The following is a 20,698-nucleotide window of genomic DNA, read 5'->3' on the forward strand; positions in this document are numbered from 1 at the left end:
GGAAAGGAGTGCAGAATGTAGTGTTACAGTCATAGCTAGGGTGTAGAGAAAGATCAACTCAATGCAAGGTAAGTCCATTCAAAAGTCTGACAGCAACAGGGAAGAAGCTGTTCTTGAGTCAATTGGTACGTGACCTCAGACTTTTGTACCTTTTTTCCGAAGGAAGAAGGTGGAAGAGAAAATGTCTGGGGTGCTTGGGGTTCTTAATTATGCTGGCTGCTTTGCCGAGGCAGTGGGAAGTGTAGACAGAGTCAGTGGATGAGAGGCTGGTTTGGTGATGGATTGGGTTGCATTCACTTTTGTAGTTCCGATGGAGTTCAGAGTGCAACACAAATTGCAAAGTAAATTCTTAGGCCTTAGGCTCCAATCCTAAATGACATCCCATCTCAACTGACTAAACCTACTCGAATACGGCGCCGGGCATTTTGCTTGGTAACACTCCTGTGCCATTTCTTTAGCATAGTTTTGATGATTTTATATCGTCACACAGTGCAAGTAATTTTTCTCATGGAATTTACAGAGCAGGAGCAGACCATTCGGCCCAATTCATCCAACCTGGTATTTATGCTCCACTAACGCCTCCTCAATCCCATGTCATCTCAGCCTATCATCATGATCCTTTGTGTCTTTATCCCTCTTATATTTATTTAGCTTCCCCTGAAGCATCCGACAATACTGCGGCCCCGTTTAGTCGAACACTGTGACATACTGAGGCAGAACTTCAGATCTCATAAAATTCACAAGATCACAAATGATTCACACATGACGTGCAGCAGCATTTGGTCCCTGGTCAGCAGCAGCACCAGGTGGGAACTGGGAATGACATTAACAGGTGAGACAGAGATGATGTCTGTGTGCCCTGTGACAAAAATGCGGTGTCGATGGTAGTCATGATGTGGAGATGCTGGCGTTGGACTGGGGTAAACACAGTAAGGAGTCTTACAACACCAGGTTAAAGTCCAACAGGTTTATTTGGTAGCAAACACCACTAGCTTTCGGAGCGCTGCTCCTTCGTCAGGTGAGTGGGAGTCGGCCAACATTGTCTACCTGATACGCTGCAGGAAAGGATGTCCCGAGGTATGGTACATTGGGGAAACCATGCAGACGCTACGACAACGGATGAATGAACACCGCTCGACAATCACCAGGCAAGACTGTTCTCTTCCTGTTGGGGAGCACTTCAGCGGTCACGGGCATTCGGCCTCTGATATTCGGGTAAGCATTCTCCAAGGCGGCCTTCACAACACACGACAGCGCAGTCGCTGAGCAGAGACTGATAGCCAGGTTCCGCACACATGAGGACAGCCTCAACTGGGATCTTGGGTTCATGTCACACTATCTGTAACTCCCACAACTTGCCTGGACTTGCAAAGTCTCACTGGCTGTCCTGTCTGGAGACAATACACATCTCTTTAGCCTGTGCTAATGCTCTCTCCACTCACATTGTCTGTACCTTTAAGACTTGATTAGCTATAAAGACTCGCATTCCAATCATTTTTCATTATTCTGTAAGTTGAGTTTGTGTCTTTATATGCCCTGTTTGTGAACATAACTCCCACTCACCTGATGAAGGAGCAGTGCTCCGAAAGCTAGTGGCTTTTGCTACCAAATAAACCTGTTGGACTTTAACCTGGTGTTGTTAGACTCCTTACTACAAAAATGCGGCCAGGGTTTTCTGGTGGCCTTGCCCTTCACAATGGAAGCATTGTATCTGGTACATATTCTCTGTAAACATCTGCAAAGAGCTGGGAACTAATTGTTCAAAGTAATTGTTCCAGGGGACCGTGCTAGAGAGTGTGCGATGTGTAACAGATACTACTCAAACCAGCCCTTCGCTTGCAAAGGCAACATGGCAAATATTAAACAGAATGAGCTCTCATCTTTCCAAGCTTAAAATGCGATTATTACCAACATCTGGAAACCAAAAGGCACGGTGGCACAGTGGTTAGCACTGTTGCCTCACAGCGCCAGGGACCCGGATTCGATTCCCAGGTTGGGTCATTGTCTGTGTGGAGTTTGCACATTCTCCCCGTGTCTGTGTGGGGGTGCTCCGGTTTCCTCCCACAGTCCAAAGATGTGCTGGTTAGGTTGATTGGCCATGCTAAGTTCCCCTTCAGTGTCCCAGGATGTGTAGGTTAGAGGGATTAGCGGGGTAAATATGTGGGGTTACGGGCCTGGGTACGATTGTTATCGGTACAGACTCTATGGGCCGAATGGCCTCTTTCTCCACTGTAGAGATTCTAGGAAAAGACAACAAGAACACCGAGCAGTGTCCCATTAAATATTTCATAGTGGCAGATAGATAACTATTATACTTGTGCAGATTATAGGGAATGGTACATATCTCTTTATAACCCCGAGTGTGTAATAGCTATCTACCCACACCTACACCATATTAAATTGTAACTCTTGCTTAGATAAAAAATTGACCACATAATAGGAACGCCATCAAGTCCTGTCATTCTTATTTCCAACACTGTCATCTTCATCATCGAAAGAGAAAATCAGTGGGATTAATTGTACTATTTATCATTCGGGGGAAAATAACTTATTTTTAAATGCTTCGAACTAGAAAGATTTAAATTTGTATTAGCTCCTCTTCTGCAGTCCCTGGGTTCAGCAAGGAGAAACTCAGCTGATGTCAGCTTTAGGACCTATATAGCCTTTTAAATATATTTTTAAAAATCTACCAGTGTCAGCGAGAGATAGAAAAACTACTTTCTAGCGGTTTTAATGGTTGTACGTTGGCATTTCCCTAATGGGTCTTTATGAATACATAGCTGATTTCCAAACAGTGGGGGCGGTTCTCTCATCTCGCTGTGCGAATTCTCCAGAGCAGCGGGCCGGGAGAATTGCGCGGGGGGGGGGGCGATTCACGCGGTTCTTGCGAGCGTTCGCGCCCCTAGCGTCGCCCAGCACCAGATTTCCGCCGCGGTCTGCTCTGCACCGGAAATCGGTGGGGAGCCGGGGCTAGCATTTAAATGATAATTTAAATAACATTTAAAAGTCATTTAAATGCTATTTGCGGGTCCGGGACTGAATTCTCCAGGCCCGCTAGCCTCTCCAATCCCGCCAGAGTGTTTCACTCCAGCAGGGTTTAGACTAGCTCCCCACTTTCGGGGATTTAATGGCCTGACTCTGCTGGAGTGAAGGGAGGGCAATCGGGGCCCCCCCCCGGGGGTTGGGCAACGGGGGGGGGGGGTGATGCCCCCTGGGCATGGACACCTTGGCAGTGCCAGCCTATGCCCCCTAGCACTGCCCAAGGGGCAAAGTGCCATGCCCATGGGGTACCTTGGCACTGCCCATCAGGCAGAGCCAACGGGCCGGGCCTGTTGGGCGCGGGGTTTAGGGTGCGATCGGTGGGGGTGGGGGGTCCCGCTGACAATCTGCATGGGATCGATGGGGGCAGGAAGGAGGCCAGCGACCGGAGCCGTCTTGGGGGAGGGTTGGCACTGCGGTGGGGGGGGGGCCAGGAATGATCGGGGGAGGCCGCGATTGGGCCGTGGGGGGCTTGGGGGGCTAGCATTGCGGGGGTCCCAGGATGGCCAGTGATTGAGCTGGCCAGCAAAAGGAAGACTGACTGACTGTGCATCCGCAGAGGCCTGCTGGTTTCAGCCTCCTGGGCATCAATAGGCCCTGTCACTGAAATCTAATTATATTCACGCTGGTGGCCTCTGCAGTGCACAGAGTGTGGGAGATTCTAGTGTGAACTCCCACTGAAAAGACCAGCATGAATTACTCCAGTTTTCCCGTGAATTCAACACTTAGAACTTTTTGGGAGAATTCTGCCAATTATCTCAGCGGGTGGCAGATGGATCTGAACTCGGAGAATTTACTAGAGAATTAGCTGTCTTTGAGTTGCTAGGAGGAGACACTAGCTGGAGGAGACACTAGCTGGAGGAGACACTAGCTGGAGGAGACACTAGCTCGGAGGTTTGCTAGTGTCACACGGGAGGATTTAAACTAGTTTGGCGATGGCGTGGGAACCAAAGCAAAGGTGAATTAGCTGAAGGGGAACCAGAGACTAGGGCCAGTAAGACCCAGAGAAACAGCAGGCAGGGTGGGGTTGCTAATCAGAGAGGGTGTGATGGACTGAAGTGCATTTGTTTCAGTGCAAGAAGTGTAACAGGTAAGGCAGATGAACTTAGAGCTTGGATTAGTACTAAGAACTACGATGTTGTTGCCGTTACAGAGACTTGGTTAAGGGAAGGACAGGATTGGCAGCTTAACATTCCAGGATACAGATGTTTCAGGTGGGATAGAGGGGGATGTAAAAGGAGTGGGAGAGTTGCACTACTGGTTAAGGAGAATATCACAGCTGTACTCTGGGAGGACACCTCGAGGGCTCATACATCAAGGCAATATGGGTAGAGCTCAGGAATAGGAAAGGTGTCGTCACAATGTTGGGGGTTTACTATAGGCTACCCAATTGCCAGCGGGAGATAGAGGAACAGATATGTAGGCAGATTTTGGCAAGGTGTGAAAGTAACAGGGTTGTTGTGGTGGGAAATTTTAATTTCCCCTATATTGACTGGGACTCACTTAGTGCTCAGGGCGTGGATGGGGCAGAGTTTGTAAGGAATATCCAGGAGGGCTTCCTGAAACAATATGTAGATAGTCCAACTAGAGAAGGGGCCATACTGGACCTGGTATTGGGGAATGAGCCCGGCCAGGTGGTCGATGTTTCAGTAGGGAAGTAGGGTACAGAGGAGATTTGCCGGGATGTTGCTTGGTATAGAGGGCATTCGCAGTGAGGAGACGTTGGAGAGACTTGGTTTGTTCTCGCTGGAGCGACAGAGGTTGTGGGGAGACCTGGTGGAGGTCTGCAGGATTGTGGGAAGCGTGGGCAGAGTGGATGTTCGGGGGCTTTTTCCCAGGGTGGGGGGGTCAGTTGCTGGGGGGCATGGGTTTGGGGTGCGAGGGGCAAGGTTTGGAGGAGATGTGTGGGGCAGATTTTTTGCACGGAGAGTAGTGGGTGCCTGGAGCTCGTTGCCGGGGGAGATGTTGGAGGCGGTTGCGGTGGTGAGTTTTGGGGGGCGTCTTGACAGGTGCATGGGTGGGATGGGAATGGTGGGGTGTGGTCCCCAGAGAGGTAGGGGGTTTTGGTTGGTGGCAGCATGGTCGGTGCAGGCTTGGAGGGCCGAAGGGTCTGTTCCTGTGCGGTGATTTTCTTTGTTCTTTCTTTATTCTTTGATGCGGGTTTATGACTAGAAGTTTGTTTGTTTTTATAAGAGATTAAGCATTTAAGATTTAAACGTGAACGCGCTTTCATGAAAAGGAGTTTTTGAACATAGCGAAGATTGCATTACATTTTTACAACTTCATTTCATTTCATCTCAACATGGCTCCTGTGGTCTGCCCATGGTGGATACTGGGTGGGTTGGCATGGAGGATATAAGGTGGTGGGTGGGTTGGCATGTATCTGCCATGAGCTTGCATGGGTTGGAATGAATTAGTATGGGGCAGGAAAGGCCATGGCATGGGTAATGGGTGGGGTGTGAGCGGGTTGGGGGCAACAAAAGACCTAAAATGTAACCAAACAATTTGGAGCAAGCCCCAGAGAATGGAGGGGGGCATTTTACCAGCCCGGCTCAACACTTAGTTGTCCCTGTGGCCGCCTCCGATTTGCTTCTGTGGGCAGTGGACACAAATCTATCTCACGCCCCCACCCCCACCTAGGAGAGAAGGGCCCACCATTCGGGTGGCTTTCTACCTCGGCAAGTGGGGAGAGCTGGGAAATTTCCCAACTTGAGCTACATGCCTCGGCGGTGAAAATGCAGACTAAAATCATTCCTACTCAGCAGCGCCTGAAAATATTTTTAACTTTAGCGAAGATAGTGTTTATTGTGAACGTCCTTCTTCCTCTATTTCTCCGAGCTAAGATATCTCTAAGTAAATTCCCCAATCGATTTGAATTTTTGAAGGAGTGGAAACTTCCTAGGATGCAGAAAGATCTCACTGTGTCCCAAGATTGACATTTACTTCCTCATCCTGTCATTACAAATCCCCTCATGGCCTCGCCCCTCTCGGTCTCGGCGATCCCCTTCAGCCTCACGGGCGGCATGGGGGTGGCACGGTGGCATTGTGGCTAGCACTGCTGCCTCACAGCGCCAGAGACCCAGGTTCGATTCCCGGCTTGGGTCACTCACTATACTGTGTACAGAGCACGTCTGTGTGGCGTTTGCACATCCTCCCCATGTCTGCGTGGGTTTCCTCCGGGTGCTCCGGTTTCCTTCCACAGTCCAAAGATATGAGGGTTAGGAGGACTGGTCATGCTAAATTGCCCCTTAGTGTCAAGGGGTCTAGCAGGGTAAATGCTTGGGGTTATGGGGATAGGGCCTTGGTGGGATTGTTGTTGGTGCAGACTCGATGAGCTGAATGGCCTCCTTCTGCATTGTAGGGATTCTACGATTCTATGATTCTAACTGCGCTCTTCCAAATTTGGCCACTGGAGCATCTCCCATTTCTACTCTTTCATCCGTTGCTGCCATGCCATTCCAGGCCTGAGCCTTAAACTCCTGAATTCCCTCCTTAAACATTTCTACCGGTCCCTCCTCCTTAAAAACACTCCTTAAAACCTCCCACTTTGACCAAACTTTTGGTCGCCTATCATCACCTTATGGGGCCTTTGGTTGTGTGTTTTTTTGATGATTCTCCTGTGAAGCATGTTGGTACATTTTTACACTGCTAAAGAGGCCACATAAATGTAGTTTATTATCATTGAGTGTGGGTCACAGAATTGGTCGAACCATGTCAATGTATTTGACTGCGGAGCACAGTATTGCTGGATTCACTCTATAAATGTACACAGTCTCAACGAGCAGGTATTTCATTAACAATCCAAGCGAAAAGATACAAATGGGAAGCCAAAAAGGACTGGGAAGTTAGTACTTTCCTATAGGTCGAAACTGCAATTCATCAACAATTCCAGCACAACTAAAACAGAAAATTAACTAAACATGTCCTTTGGGTGTTTCTGAACTTTTTTCAGATTAACGGGATACATCGGAACATAGGAATTAGGAGCAGAAGTGGGCAAATTCAGCCCTTTGAGTCTGCTCCGCCATTCAATCAGATCATGGCTGATCTCTCCCTGGTCTCAAATCCAGCTCCCTACCTGTTCCCCATATGCTTTTTTTCTCTATTAGAAATATATCCATCTCCTTCTTGAAACCATTCAATGATTCAGACTCCACCGCGCTATGGGGCAGCGAGTTCCATAAATCCACCAGCCTCTGCGAGAAGTAGTTCCTCATCGTCTCAGTTTTAAATCTACCATCTCTCAACCTACACCTGTGACCTCTTGTTCTAGATTGCCTCATAAGAGGAGGCATTTGGTCCACATTTACTTCATCAATCCCTTAAAAAATTTTACGTACTGATCAGATCCTCTCTCGTCTTTCTAAACTCCAGTGAATATGGCTAGAACCATGGAGTATACATACTCCCAGAAAAGGTTAACATGTAGGTCTCCGTGGTGGGGATTTGTGTTCAGCATGGATCACTGAGATGAACTGACCAACTGTTCCTCCGGCTCCTGAATTGTGGCCTGCTATTGCCCCCTACCCATTGTACCCCATACCCTTTCTCTCTGGTCCCAGTCCTCTCAACCCCTCGTATATTCACACCAGTAACAGTGCATGGAGCAGGCAGCCAGGTCAAATTCAAATGCCCCGCATATATGAGATGGTCTTTTTAAAACATTTTTTCACAGGATTTTGGCGTTGTAATGACTTTAATCAGGCAGTTGAGGTGGGCCTGTTAGAATATGAACTCCTTGATTAAGGGCCAAATTGATGGGTCAATCAGGGAGCCTCTTACTTTGTACTTAACCAGAAGTGTCAGTTCCTCTGGGACTCCGAGTGTGAACTGCTAACTGAAAGCACTCTGTATGTTGTTGTCAGACTTGTAAATAAAGGGATTTTGGTGAAAGGACTTCTGCCTCTGAGGACTTATTACAGGCATCTAGGCCAGCATTTGTTGCCCGTCCTTAGTTGCTCTTGAGAAATCTTTCTTTTCACCAGTTTTCTTGAAGTTGAATAATATTGGAGGCAATATGTGCATACAATGTGTATGAACACTGTGACACAGCAGAGTGCCACAGATAAGAGATGTTGGCCAGAAACTTCCACTCTGGAGGCTAGGTTCAGTAGCAGAGGTGGAAGTTGGAGTGGTTTATGCTGGGGGAGGGGATGGCTGGACAGCTGATCACATAGGACCTTAACTGTTTAGCTCATTGCATATGCATACATGAGGTGCTCACCAATTCGTTTGGCAGGGGCAGACAGAGAGTCATTATCCCTGCCATTAACTCACAGAATCCCTGCAGTGCAGAAGAGGCCATTCAGCCTATCGAGTCTGCACCAACTCTCCGACAGGGTATCTTACTCAGGCCCTCTTCCCCGTCCTATCCCCGTAATGCCATACGTTGCCCATGGTTCATCTATCTACTTTACACATTTTGAGACATGAAGGGGCAAATTAGCATGGCCACTCGACCTAACCTGCACATCTTTGGACATCTTTCAGGTCAAATGTCTGGGCGCCATATTAAAAGAGCATCTACAAACTCTGCATTACCCCTTCTACCTTTGCCCGGCCACTGCACCACCCTTCCCCACTTACCCTGCCTCTCTTTCTTGATCATCCTCCATGCAACTTGCGCTGCCGCCACTTGGTCTAAAATGCAGGCGCTGCCCAAGGAGGAGAGCGCAGTGGGAACTCACCCTTAATCATGGCAAAGGTCTACCCCACCAGATCTACGCCATTTATGTGCAGTCACAAAAGTGACGGTTCTAATTTCTTGCTGGCGGGGATCTTAATTCCAGCGAGGTGGCCTCTTAATGAGTGTGCGTGACACACTAATACATGCAAAGGAGCTTCCTGGAATTGATCGTTCCAGAAACTTCACCCGCCTTTAACGTCCTGAGAGCATAATTGTTCAAGTTCATCCTGCTGTCGGGAAACTGATGTTTGGATTCATGCCAAATTAATTTCCCTACCCGCTGAGCTTCCCGCTGCCGGCAGGACTGGAAAATTCCACCCAGAGGTCCTAAAATTTTTTGAAGAAGAAATAATCTGAGTTGGGCCAGACTCCTGGTCAGCCATGTTTGCTGCAGAGTGATGTTCTTCAGGCTATAAGCTGTTAGTAACTTAATTACTTGTTGCGGCACGGTGGCACAGTGGTTAGCGCTGCTGCCTCACAGAGCTCGGGACCTGGGTTCGATTTCCGGCTTGGGTCACTGTCTGTGTGGAGTCTGTATGTTCTCCCCGTGTCAGCGTGGGTTTCCTCCGGGTGCTCCGGTTTCCTCCCACAGTCTGAAAGACGTGCTGGTTAGGTGCATTGACCTGAACAGGTGCCGAAGTGTGTGGCAACTAGGGGAATTTCACAGTAACTTCATTGCAGTGTTAATGTAAGCCTTACTTGTGACTAATGAATAAACTTTTAAACATTAAATTTTGTGACTCGTGCACTAGAACACCCGGATCCCTCTGCACCTCAGAATTCTACAGTCGTTCTCCATTTAAGTAACACCCTGCTTTTTGATTCTTCCTGCCAAAGTGAACAACTTGACATTGTTCCACATATGCTCCATTTGCCAAAGTTTTGCCCACTCACTCAACCTGTCTATACCTGCAACCTCCTTTTTGCAGCAAACCTTCCTATTTATCTTTGTGTCGTCTGCAAATTTAGCCACCATGCCTTCGTTCCCCTCATCGAAGTCATCGTCCTTGAATAGAGCCATGGGCTCTTTCCCACCTATCTGAGGAGGAGTTCCATTTGGCATTCGGACCCCAGCACCTTGCCGAGTGCCGCATTCCCTCAATGATAGTGTTCTAAAGTGTCATCCCAGATCATTATGATGTGCAGCATCAAGGCACAATCTCCTGACTCAGAGCTTTTAGGAGTTTTCATTTATTAGAGGAGTCAAACTATTTACGTCCATAAACTTGAGCGCATCCTAAACTCTGCTGTCCGTCCTAACACCTGTCCACCCATCATCCCTGTGCTTGCTAATAATACAGTGGGTCCCAGACTGGTAATGCCTCGAATATCCAATTCTGATCCTTGTTTTCAGATTCCTCCATGCTCTTACCCCTCCCTATCTGGGTAATCTTCTCTAGCCCTACGATCCTCTGTGTCCCTCACCCCACACCCCCAACTTCAGTTCTGGCCTCTTGAATATCCCCAATTTGAATCGCTCCAACATTGGTAGCCGCGCCTTCAGCTGCCCGGACTCTAAGCTCTGGAATTCTCCCCCTCACACCTCTCTCTCCTTCTACCACATCTTCCTCCTTAAAGCACTCCTTTAAAAACTACCCCTTTGGCCAAACTATTGGTCAGCTGTCCTCCGGGTTTCCTCCGGGTGCTCCGGCTTCCTCCCATTCTCCAAAGCTGTGCGGGTTAGGTTGATTGGCCATAGTAAATTGCCCCTTATTGCCCCAGGTTGTGTTGGTTAGAGGGATTAGCGGGGTAAGTGTGTGGGGTTGCGGGGATAGGGCCTGCAGTGGGATTGTTGTTGGTGCAGGTTCGATGGGCCGAATTGCCTCCTTCTGCACTGGAGGGATTTCCTGATTCTAAGAATAAACATGGCCTGGTGTTAAATATGGTTGGTGAAGCGTCTTGTAATGTTTTACTATGTTGTATAAATGCAAGTTGGGGCTGTTGTTGAAAGCTAATCAAAGTCAAGGGCCACCAAACATTTTCAGTCTGTTTGTCACTGTGGCCCTGGAAGATAATTATCATTTGCATCACTGCCGCAAGATCATTTCATCAGCATCATATGCTGATTACCATGGCGTGTCACTCAACAATTTCTTACTCTTGTAGGATTTCTTAGGCAAGCAGAATGAAGCACCACAATAATCTAAAATAGTGTTGAGACAGTAGATGGCACTGTCACCACAGAACCGCAGGTTTTCCTTCTGTAAGCTGTGAGTCGCTATCCCTGTTAGAGAGCTCAGAGAGTTCCGTGTTGACATTCCCAGTCTGTGTTAAGGATCTACTTAAGGCCAGTGACAACTGAGATCAGAAGCAGGGGAGGTGATATGGGCTCGGCACCTGATCACCAGCCAATCGCCTGGGTTGGGAAATGCCTGTATGCAAACATTCGGTGAGGATAAGTTAAGGCTCAAGTATGGAGGCCCCGTGCCCGCTTGAATTACTCGTGTCAGCAATCAGAAGAGGCAACAATGGGTGCCCGAGTGTCTGTGAAACAGAAGCAATGCCTTCTGAACAGAAGGGGAGGAAAAGGGAAAAACCTCTGTGAAGTCTATGCTGTTGTGGCACAGTGGTTAGCACTGCTGCCTCACAACGCCAGGGACCCGGGTTCGATTCCAGCCTCGACTATCTATGTGGAGTTTGCATATTCTTCCCCGTGTCGACGTGGTTTCCTCCGGGTGCTCCAGTTTCCTCCCGCAGTCCAAGGATATGGAGGTTAGGTGGATTGATCACGCTAAATGGCCCCTTAGTGTCCCAAGATGTGTAGGTTAGGGGGAATTAGCAGGGTAAATACGTGGGGTTATGGGGATAGGGTCTGGGTAAAATATTCAGTCGGAGGGTCGGTGCAGACTAGGTGGGCCGAATGGACACCTTCTGCACTATAGCGATTCTACATGTTGTACCTCCAGGATTAATCCAGCAGTTCTGAAAAGCAATTGGAATGAGAATTTTTTGTTCTCAACAGAGCTAATCTTTTTAGCTGGCAGCAGATGGACCTGGGGATCCTGAGGTTAGGGAGATACCATATTCTGATTCTCTGCACTTGTCACTGTGTAGTGTCCTGGAAACATTCACCGGCTTAATCTCACCAAGGAAAAGGTATGGAACGTTGCCATATCAGTGTGTTTGCCCTTACCACTGCAAAGGTCATAAACCATACATCTGTATCACCTCTACGCACATTGTTCTCTTTGCTTCTCTCCACTTCCTTTCACTCTTGTTCATTATCTCACGCCCACCCCATTCCTTTGCGTATCTCGCTTCTCTTGTTGCCCCCCTCCCTTCCTCTCACTCCTTTCTGCATTATTTCTCTCTATTTCTTTCTGATCTCTGTGAAGTGAGGAGATCAGAGATTGCCAGCTGCTGATTCACTTCCTTTCACTATCTGCCAGTTGTGAGTTATCTGACGATGCCTCATTCAGTCCCAGTGAAGTGTGTTCTGAATAACAGTCAGCATTGCGCATGAAGTCATTACAATTTTCCCTTGTTGCCGTGTCAACTTCCCAAGTCAATTCCACTAAAATAGTGAATCTTGAGAACATCTGCATTTTCATTCGGAATTACCATATTAAATCCTCACCTCAGTGGCAGCATGCAAAACGCAATGCCCTTGCGTCTCTTTTACTACAAGAGTTAAAATTAAAAAGTTGAGTTATTAGTATCACAAGTAGGCTTACATTAACACTGCAATGAAGTTACTGTGAAAATCCCCTAGTCGCCACACTCCGGCGCCTGTTCGGATACACTGAGGGAGAATTTAGCATGGCCAAAGCACCTAACCAGCGCGTCTTCCGGACTATGGGAGGAAACCAGAGCACCCAGAGTCTGCACATTCTCCCCGTGTCTCCACACAGACACGGGGAGAAGGTGCAGACTCTGCACAGACAGCGATCCAAGCCGGGAATCGAACCCGGGTCCCTGGTGCTATGAGGCAGCAGTGCTAACCACTGTGCCAGAGTGTGAGGCAGTGAGGCCTGAATAATGATTCTGTGCTTTCCTGCATATTATAGAGAAAATGTAAATGTGCCAATAATGTAGATGCTGACTGAGTTACCATCCCATTTATGCCCTGCTCAGTATACAGTTACCTGCTAAGTTCTGAAAACAAAGGGCAGAATTTTCCTTGTGGACCTCAGGACTCTTATGTCAAGAGTCAAATGAAGGTCAGACGCTGGCACAATGTGGGGATCAATTACCCAGCTATGATCATCCCCAAATTGGCTAATTAATGGTCAGAGCACGAGCTCACTCTTCAATTAAAGGTTAGCGGATGGGCTATCAAAGTTTGAGGGCCATAGGAAGTCCTCCAGCATTGCAAAAGTAGCAGTTTGACCTTACAAATAAGAGAGAGAGAGAGGGCATCCCAAGATGAACATGCCCTCCTTCCAATTTTTTAAAGTTTAAAATTAAAAAGAAAATGTCCTAAGCAGCTGAGCCACCGTTGTGGTGGAGGAACCCCTGAAGCCAGGTCGTGGGAAGGGCCTCAAAGTGCCTATTCCCCGATGCCTCAGGAATCTGGAGTCCCAGTTGGACTCAGACAAAAGGCCTCAACAGGCTTTTCACAAGCTGAATTGTCTACACCCCAGTGTCTGCCTGCCTCCGAACTCATCCCCAATGGGGGCTAAGAATCCTCCCCAAGATATCTGCGCTAGGAGATAGATCAAACCTGCCCCCACATAATTACCACTAACTCGCAACCAAGATGAGAGTCAACATTACAGATCATCTGGATAAAAGCAATTCACACCTTCGGTTCTCTCTATGGACTGCCATTAGCAGCTCTTAACCTTTCCCCTTGTTTTTGTGGCTATGACTCATCTTTCATTCCCTCACCCTACAGGATAAATATCGCCCACTTTCTATGTCTTTGAGCTTTGACAAAGGGTCGTCTGGACTTGAAACGTCAGCTCTTTTCTCTCCCTATAGATACTGGCAGACCTGCTGAGATTTTCCAGAATTTTCTCTTTTGATTACAGATCATCTGTTCCCCCAAAATATCGATGTGTGCGGCAGTCACCAAGTCTCAGCGGACATCTTCACTTCACTCAGTGCACCTCTGCCCAAAAATACATTCCATGCTACATGCTCAAGTGCAAGATTAAAGAAGGCTTAGTAATAAAAATTAGTAAGGCTGGGAGAACACAAGAACACCACACCAAACACAATTTGATCAAATGCAACAAGTGAACAGTGAGCCCTGAGTAATGATTCTGTGCTTTCCTGCACATTATAGAGAACATGTAATTTTTTATTATTAATTCGTGGGACATGGGCATCACTGGCTGGGCCAGCATTTATTGCCCATCCCTAGTTGCCCTTTGAGGGCAGTTGAGAGTCAACCACATTGCTGTGGCTCGGGAGTCACATGTAGGCCAGACCAGGTAAGGACGGCAGATTTCCTTCCCTAAAGGACATCAGTGAACCAGATGGGTCTTTCCGACAATCGACAATGGTTTCATGGTCATTAAAGTTAAAGTTTATTTATTAGTCACAAGTAAGGCTTACAATAACACTGCGATGAAGTTACTGTGAAATTCCCCTAGTCGCCACAGTCCAGTGCCTGTTCGGGTCAATGCACCTAACCAGCATACCTTTCAGACTGTGGGAGGAAACCGGAGGACCCGGAGGAAACCCACGGAGACACGGGGAGAAAGTGTCACAAACGTGTCAATAGTGTAAATGCTTACTGAGTTACCGTCCCCTTTATGCCCTGCCCAGTATACAGTGATTGATGTATTTTGATGGGCAGTTTAAAGGGGTGGCAGGCCCCATATGTGACACACAACCAGCAAACTTGAGTTCATGTACAAAACCCACTGAATCAATCTCATATTTCTGCCTCGTGGAAAAGAAAATGAAACATTGGCAATGACCAACTCTTTTCCAGTGAATGTCCAAGAATTGACAAGGATGTGTTGTCCAGCAAAGCCCAGGTTCTTGCTGTCAGATTAGAAATACGGGTAACCTGCCTCCCAGCAATGTTAGGGCTCAACATTGATAGCTGCACATTGATTCAAACTAAACAATCTGCTGCTGCTGCAGGTCATACAATGCCAAGTTAAGGGTTAATTTTGCGGCAGGGTGGCACAGTAGTTAGCACTGCTGCCTCACAGTGCCAGGGATCTGGGTTCGATCCCCGTCTTGGGTCATTGTCAGTGTGGAGTTTGTACATTCTCCCTGTGTCTGTGTGGGTTTCCTCCGGGTGGTCTGGTTTCCTCCCACAATCCGAAAGACGTGCTGGTTAGATGCATTGGCCATGCCAAATTTTCCCTCGGTGTACCCGAACAGGCGCCAGAGTGTGGCAACTGGGGGATTTTCACAGTAACTTCATTGCCGTGTTAATGTAAGCCTAATTGTGACTAATAAATAAATAAAATCTTTTTAAAAAACTTTAAAAACAACATAAATAAATGTCAGGCTGATGGATTTCAGCTCAGGTGCCTTCAAGTTCACGATAAGCCGTCTAGTTTTCCAAAGCTGATTTCTATAGCTTTTACACCAACAGTGTTACACCCCATGAACACAGCCCAATGTGTGAATGCTGATTGCAACCTCTGACAATTGGTAATACACTGCCCAATTTCCATCTTTCTTCATTTCATCTGCATGTTAAAAGACCTGAGTGTTATTCATTCATCTACAAATAGAAGCGAGACGCAGACTGACTTGCTTCTGGGTATCGTATGAGAAATAGTCCACCTGCTCTTTCTTAATAAGAACGCTCTGAGTAAAAATCTATTACTTCTTTTACTCTGTTCCTATATCTACTCCATCTTATTTTAGTACTTAGATTCCAGCAGAGATACTGATTGAGAATTCCACGGTACAAGGAACTCAATCTTAATGAACTGGCCAACCAAGTCTACAGAATACTGATTCATTAGAGCCCTGTACCCAGAGTGACACAAGTGAAAATTTTCTCTACACTTATCAAAGTGATGCATTTCTAATTTTAGTCAGACCACCAAAGGAAGATGCAGAGGAGACATAAGTTGGTGGCAGCAGTGCATGAGAAAGGAATGGCACAAATCAACTTGTATATTTTATATGTCTGGTTAGCCTCAAAGCAATGCAGAGCTGACACCAAGTTTTAAGTGTGCAGGAACTTTATTTTTGCACAATGTTTAAAATAACTATGGCATATTTTTAAACTCAGCTTCTGGTAGCTTCTGTGTTCTGTCCACTTTATAGTAAACATGTTGTCAACATGCAGGCTTAACCAATCAAGTGCAGTGAGCATGGATCAGTTACCAGACTCTCATAATCAAACACTCATAATCAAACTGAACCATTGAATGCAACAGAAACACTGCACGGAGAAGACACAGTTCAGAGTAAGCAATGCTCTGAAGAAACATGGTGTGAAGGGGGAATTAGAGCAGAGGAACTATGGACAGGAAGCAAGGTCATGGATGAAGAGGAATTATAGTCTAAAGGAAGTATGATGTAAAGACTGGCGTGGCATGGGGGAGACACCATTTGGAGGAGGTACAGTTGTGATGAGACATGAATGAAGGATTCACATTTTGGAGTAGGTCTGGATAAAATATGCTCAGAGTGGAAAATAAGAGGTTTATGACTGAGGAGAAAGAGGAAACAATTCATCTAATGCTTCTCTCAAATAGCTTTTGTTCATTGAATCATAAAAACTACAACACCGGATATGTGTCCCACTGCTAACTCTTCAACAAAAACCGTCTTCTCTAATCTTGTTTCACAGCTTTCATTTTATAATCCGCCGTTTAAGAAATCATTTTGGTTCAAGGACAGTGACTAAAGAATCAAATTAAAAACAGAAGATGTTGGAAATGTGGGCAGCACAGCAGCACGGTGGTTAGCACTGCTGCCTCACAGCGCCACAGACCCGGGTTTGATTCCTAACTTGGGGACGCTGTCTGTGTGGAGTCTGCACATTATCCCCGTGTCTGTGTGGGTTTCCTCCGGGTGCTCCAGTTTCCTCCCACAGTCCAAAAGACACGCTGATTCGGTGCATTGGCCATTCTCCCTCCGTGTACCCGAACAGGTGCCGGAGTGTGGCGACTAGGGGATTTTCACAGTAACTTCATTGCAGTGTTAATGTGAGCCTACTTGTGACACTAATAAATGAACTTTTAAAAAAAACTTTAAATACTGGGCAAGTCTGACGGAACTGACAAGAGGTCACGACCGGGAACATTGAGCGGGATTTTAAGGCCTCGCTGGTCCCGAAACCGGAAATTCCCGCCCAAGGCCAATGGACTTTTCCATGTTCCGCGCCCCCCGCCTGCTCCAATTCCTGTGGCAGGTGGGGCGGTAAAATTCTGGCCATTGACCCTGCTTCTTCCTCATTCTCCACACGTGCTGCCTGACCTGCTGAACATTCCCAGCAATTCCTGTTTAGGTTTCAGTTTTATTTTTGAGATTCCCAGCACCCGCAGCAGTTTACAAGCGGAGAACTGTGTGAGCGGCTAATGAAAGACAAGGGGGAAAAAAATCTCCAAATGGATTTGGACTGATGTGTTTGACAAAAAAGAGCAGCATCGTTCATCCTGAGCCTGAGCTGCACAATGGATGTCAGGAATTGAGTCCAAGTCACAGCACATCAACGGATACCTCACAAGAAACTGGTCACTCGGAAAGGCTGTCTCTCAGATTAGCCATCTTTATTGCTGTGCGCACATTCTATTCTCAGAACTAAAACCCCATTTGGCACAGTGGTTAGCACTGCTGCCTCACAGCGCCAAGGACCCAGGTTCAATTCTGGCCTCGGGTCACTGTCTGAGTGGAGTTTGCACATCCTCCCCGTGTCTGCGTGGGTTTCCTCCGGGTGCTCCGGTTTCCTCCCACGGTCCAAAGATGCGCGGGTTCGGTTGATCGGCCATGTAAAATTGACCCGAGTGTCAGGGGGCTTAGCAGGGTAAATGTGTGGGGTTAGGGGAATAGGGCCTGGGTGGGATGTGGTTGGTACTGACTCGATGGGCTGAATGGCCTCCTTCTGTACTGTAGGGATCTTACAATATATTGAATGCAACCTCTGTGTGGCAGGAGATGGATCACAAAGAATCTTCAGAAAATGCTGGTAATGGGAGCGCTGGGAAATGCAGGGAGCCCATGTTCATCTGGGCTGATCCCAGGAAAAGCAACACAGATATTTACTCTCAACTGCGTCGGATGAATTATTGAGGAACATTTAAAAAGCGTTTAGACAGTTATATGGGTAAGATGGGTGTAGAGGGATATGGGCCAAATGCGGGCAATTGGGACTAACTTAGTGGTAAAAACTGGGTGGCATGGACAAGTGTGGCCTCTCCACCTTCTTGACACAGTTTGCAAGATGCTACAACCAACTTGCACCCTCAGTTAAACTTGACCTTGGCTACTGCTGAAGTTACCACCCAGCCTCCGACTCAGAAATAGAGGCCATCGAGGTTTACATAGAAACATAGAGGATAGGAGCAGGAGGAGGCCATTTGGCCCTTCGAGCCTGCTCCGCCATTCATCGCGATCATGGCTGATCGTCCAACTCAATAGCCTAATCCTGCTTTCTCCCCGTAATCTTTGACCCTGTTCGCCCCAAGTGCTATATCCAGCCGCCTCTTGAATACATTCAATGTTTTGGCATCAACTACTTCCTGTGTTAATGAATTCCACAGGCTCACCACTCTTTGGGTGAAGAAATGTCTCCTCACCTCTGTCCTAAATGGTCTACCCTGAATCCCCAGACTGTGACCCCTGATTCTGGACTCCCCCACCATCGGGAATATCTTCCCTGCATCTACCCTGTCTAATCATTGTTAGAATTTTATAAGTCTCTATGACACACCCCCTTATTCGTCTGAACTCCAGCTCGGGTCACTGTCTGAGTGGAGTGGAGCACAATCATAGAAATCATAGAAACCCGACAGTACAGAAAGAGGCCATTCGGCCCATCGAGTCTGCACTGACCACAATCCCACCCTGACCCTACTCCCATATCCCTACATATTTTACCCACTAATCCCTCTAACCTACGCATCCCAGGGCACTAACGGGCAATTTTAGCATGGCCAATCCACCTAACCCGCACATCTTTGGACTGTGGAGGGAAACCCACGCAGACACGGGGAGAATGTGCAAACTCCACACAGACAGTAACCCATGCTGTAAACCTCTGTGACCTCTATTTCTGAGGTGGAGGCAGAGTGAGAACTTCTGCAGTAGCCAAGGTCGAGTTTAACTGAGGATGCAAGCTGGTTGTAGCGTTTTGCAAAGTACGTCAAGAAGGTGGAAATAGAAGTCATAGAAACCCTACAGTGCAGAAACAGGCCATTCGGTCCATCGAGTCTGCACTGACCACAATCCCACCCAGGCTCTACTCCCATATCCCTACACATTTACCCGCTAATCCCTCTAACCTACACATCTCAGGACACTAAGGGGCAATTTTTTTAGCATGGCCAATCAACCTAATCCGCACATCTTTGGACTGTGGGAGGAAACCGGAAACCCACGCAGACACGAGGAGAACGTGCAAACTCCACACAGACAGTGGCCCAAGCCGGGAATCGAACCCAGGTCCCTGGAGCTGTGAAGCAGCAGTGCTAACCACTGTGCTACTGTGCCGCCCTAAAAAAGGCCACACGAACACAGGTGAAGCTCAACAGAGCCTGGGGTAGATGTTGAACTTGCTGCTGAAGGTGGAATTGCAGTTTGGCCACGCACTACAGAAACTGGCCAATTTTCACTCCATTTCTTTCACAAGAAGTAATTAAATTAAACATAATTTCAGTCATGGGGTGAGCAATTCTCAATACCAGTTTGATGCCTGGGCAATAAGTTGAAAATCCACCCACAATGTTTGGCATTATGGAGTCTGTCATCAAACTAATATGTGGAGATGCCGGCGTTGGACTATGGTAAGCACAGTAAGAAGTATGCGCGATCTTCTTGGAGATCTTCTTACTGTCAAACTATTAGACAGGAAGTGAGCTGTGAAACTTATTGTCCATTCCTCTTGTCATACCAGCTGTTTAAGATGGGATCGAGTTAGAGAATCATTGAATCCCTACAGTGCAGAAGATTCCATTTGGCCCATTGGGTCTGCATTGATTCTCTGGCAGAGCAACTTACCCAGGCCCTCTCTCCCATCCTAGCCCCACAACCCCACACATTTACCATGGCTAATTCATCAAAGCGACACGTCTTGGGACACCAAGAGGCAATTTAGCGTGGCCAATCCACCCAACTTGCACATTTTTGGGAGTGTGAGAGGAAACGTAGCACCCGGAGGAAGCCCACACAGGCAGAGGGAGAACGTGCAAACTCAGCACAGACAGTGACCCGAGACCGGAATTGAACCGAGTCCCTGGAGCTGTGAGGCAGCAGTGCTAACCACCGTGCCACCATGTCGTCCTTTGTTTCAGATGGTATTGTATAAATGTTCAATATGCCAAATGTAAACAGTGACACCTTTCTTTGCATTCGCTTGCACGTGGTGGGACAAAATATGAGGGCCAAACACAACACACAGACATGTATTCCAACATTTAAATAGGTAGCACATATTGACATCTCAAGGGATGAGATTAAACGGAATCATGTTAATATTCAAATTTAAGCCCCATGCATCTTACCCGTGAGAAGATATTTTCCAATGAGCTGGTTAGAGACTTCCTGGCCTTGTTTTTCAGGACATCAAGTTTAAACCTCCCTGTGCTTGCTGAATGCTCTGGGATCATGTTGTTTGGCACAGGCTTTGAAAGAGAAGAAAGCAGGATAGTTTTACAGGTGAAGTAAGGTTAGCAAGATTTTCAGCAGACTCACTGAAGGAGCTGACCCAATTACTAGAACTAGGGGGCATGGCCTCAAAATAAGGGGGAGCAGATTTAGGACTGAGTTGAGGAGGAACTTCTTCACACAAAGAGTTGTGAATCTGTGGAATTCCCTGCCCAGTGAAGCAGTTGAGGCTACCTCGTTGAATGTTTTTAAGGCAAGGATAGATAAATTTTTGAATAGTAA

General features: G+C 47.3%; 1 protein-coding gene across 2 annotated transcripts in view; it reads right to left on the bottom strand.

The window, feature by feature from the left end:
* The window catches only part of tbc1d4 (TBC1 domain family, member 4), a 277,707-nt gene that overhangs the window by 69,298 nt on the left and 187,711 nt on the right, over positions 1-20,698 (bottom strand). For both annotated transcript variants that reach the window (XM_078221580.1, XM_078221578.1), the window contains exon 8: positions 20,314-20,433. In XM_078221580.1, the coding sequence (XP_078077706.1) occupies positions 20,314-20,433 (120 nt within the window). The remainder of the gene's footprint in view (positions 1-20,313; positions 20,434-20,698) is intronic.

This window comes from Mustelus asterias, chromosome 10 (genome assembly GCF_964213995.1).
Source record: "Mustelus asterias chromosome 10, sMusAst1.hap1.1, whole genome shotgun sequence".
Taxonomy (NCBI): domain Eukaryota; kingdom Metazoa; phylum Chordata; class Chondrichthyes; order Carcharhiniformes; family Triakidae; genus Mustelus; species Mustelus asterias.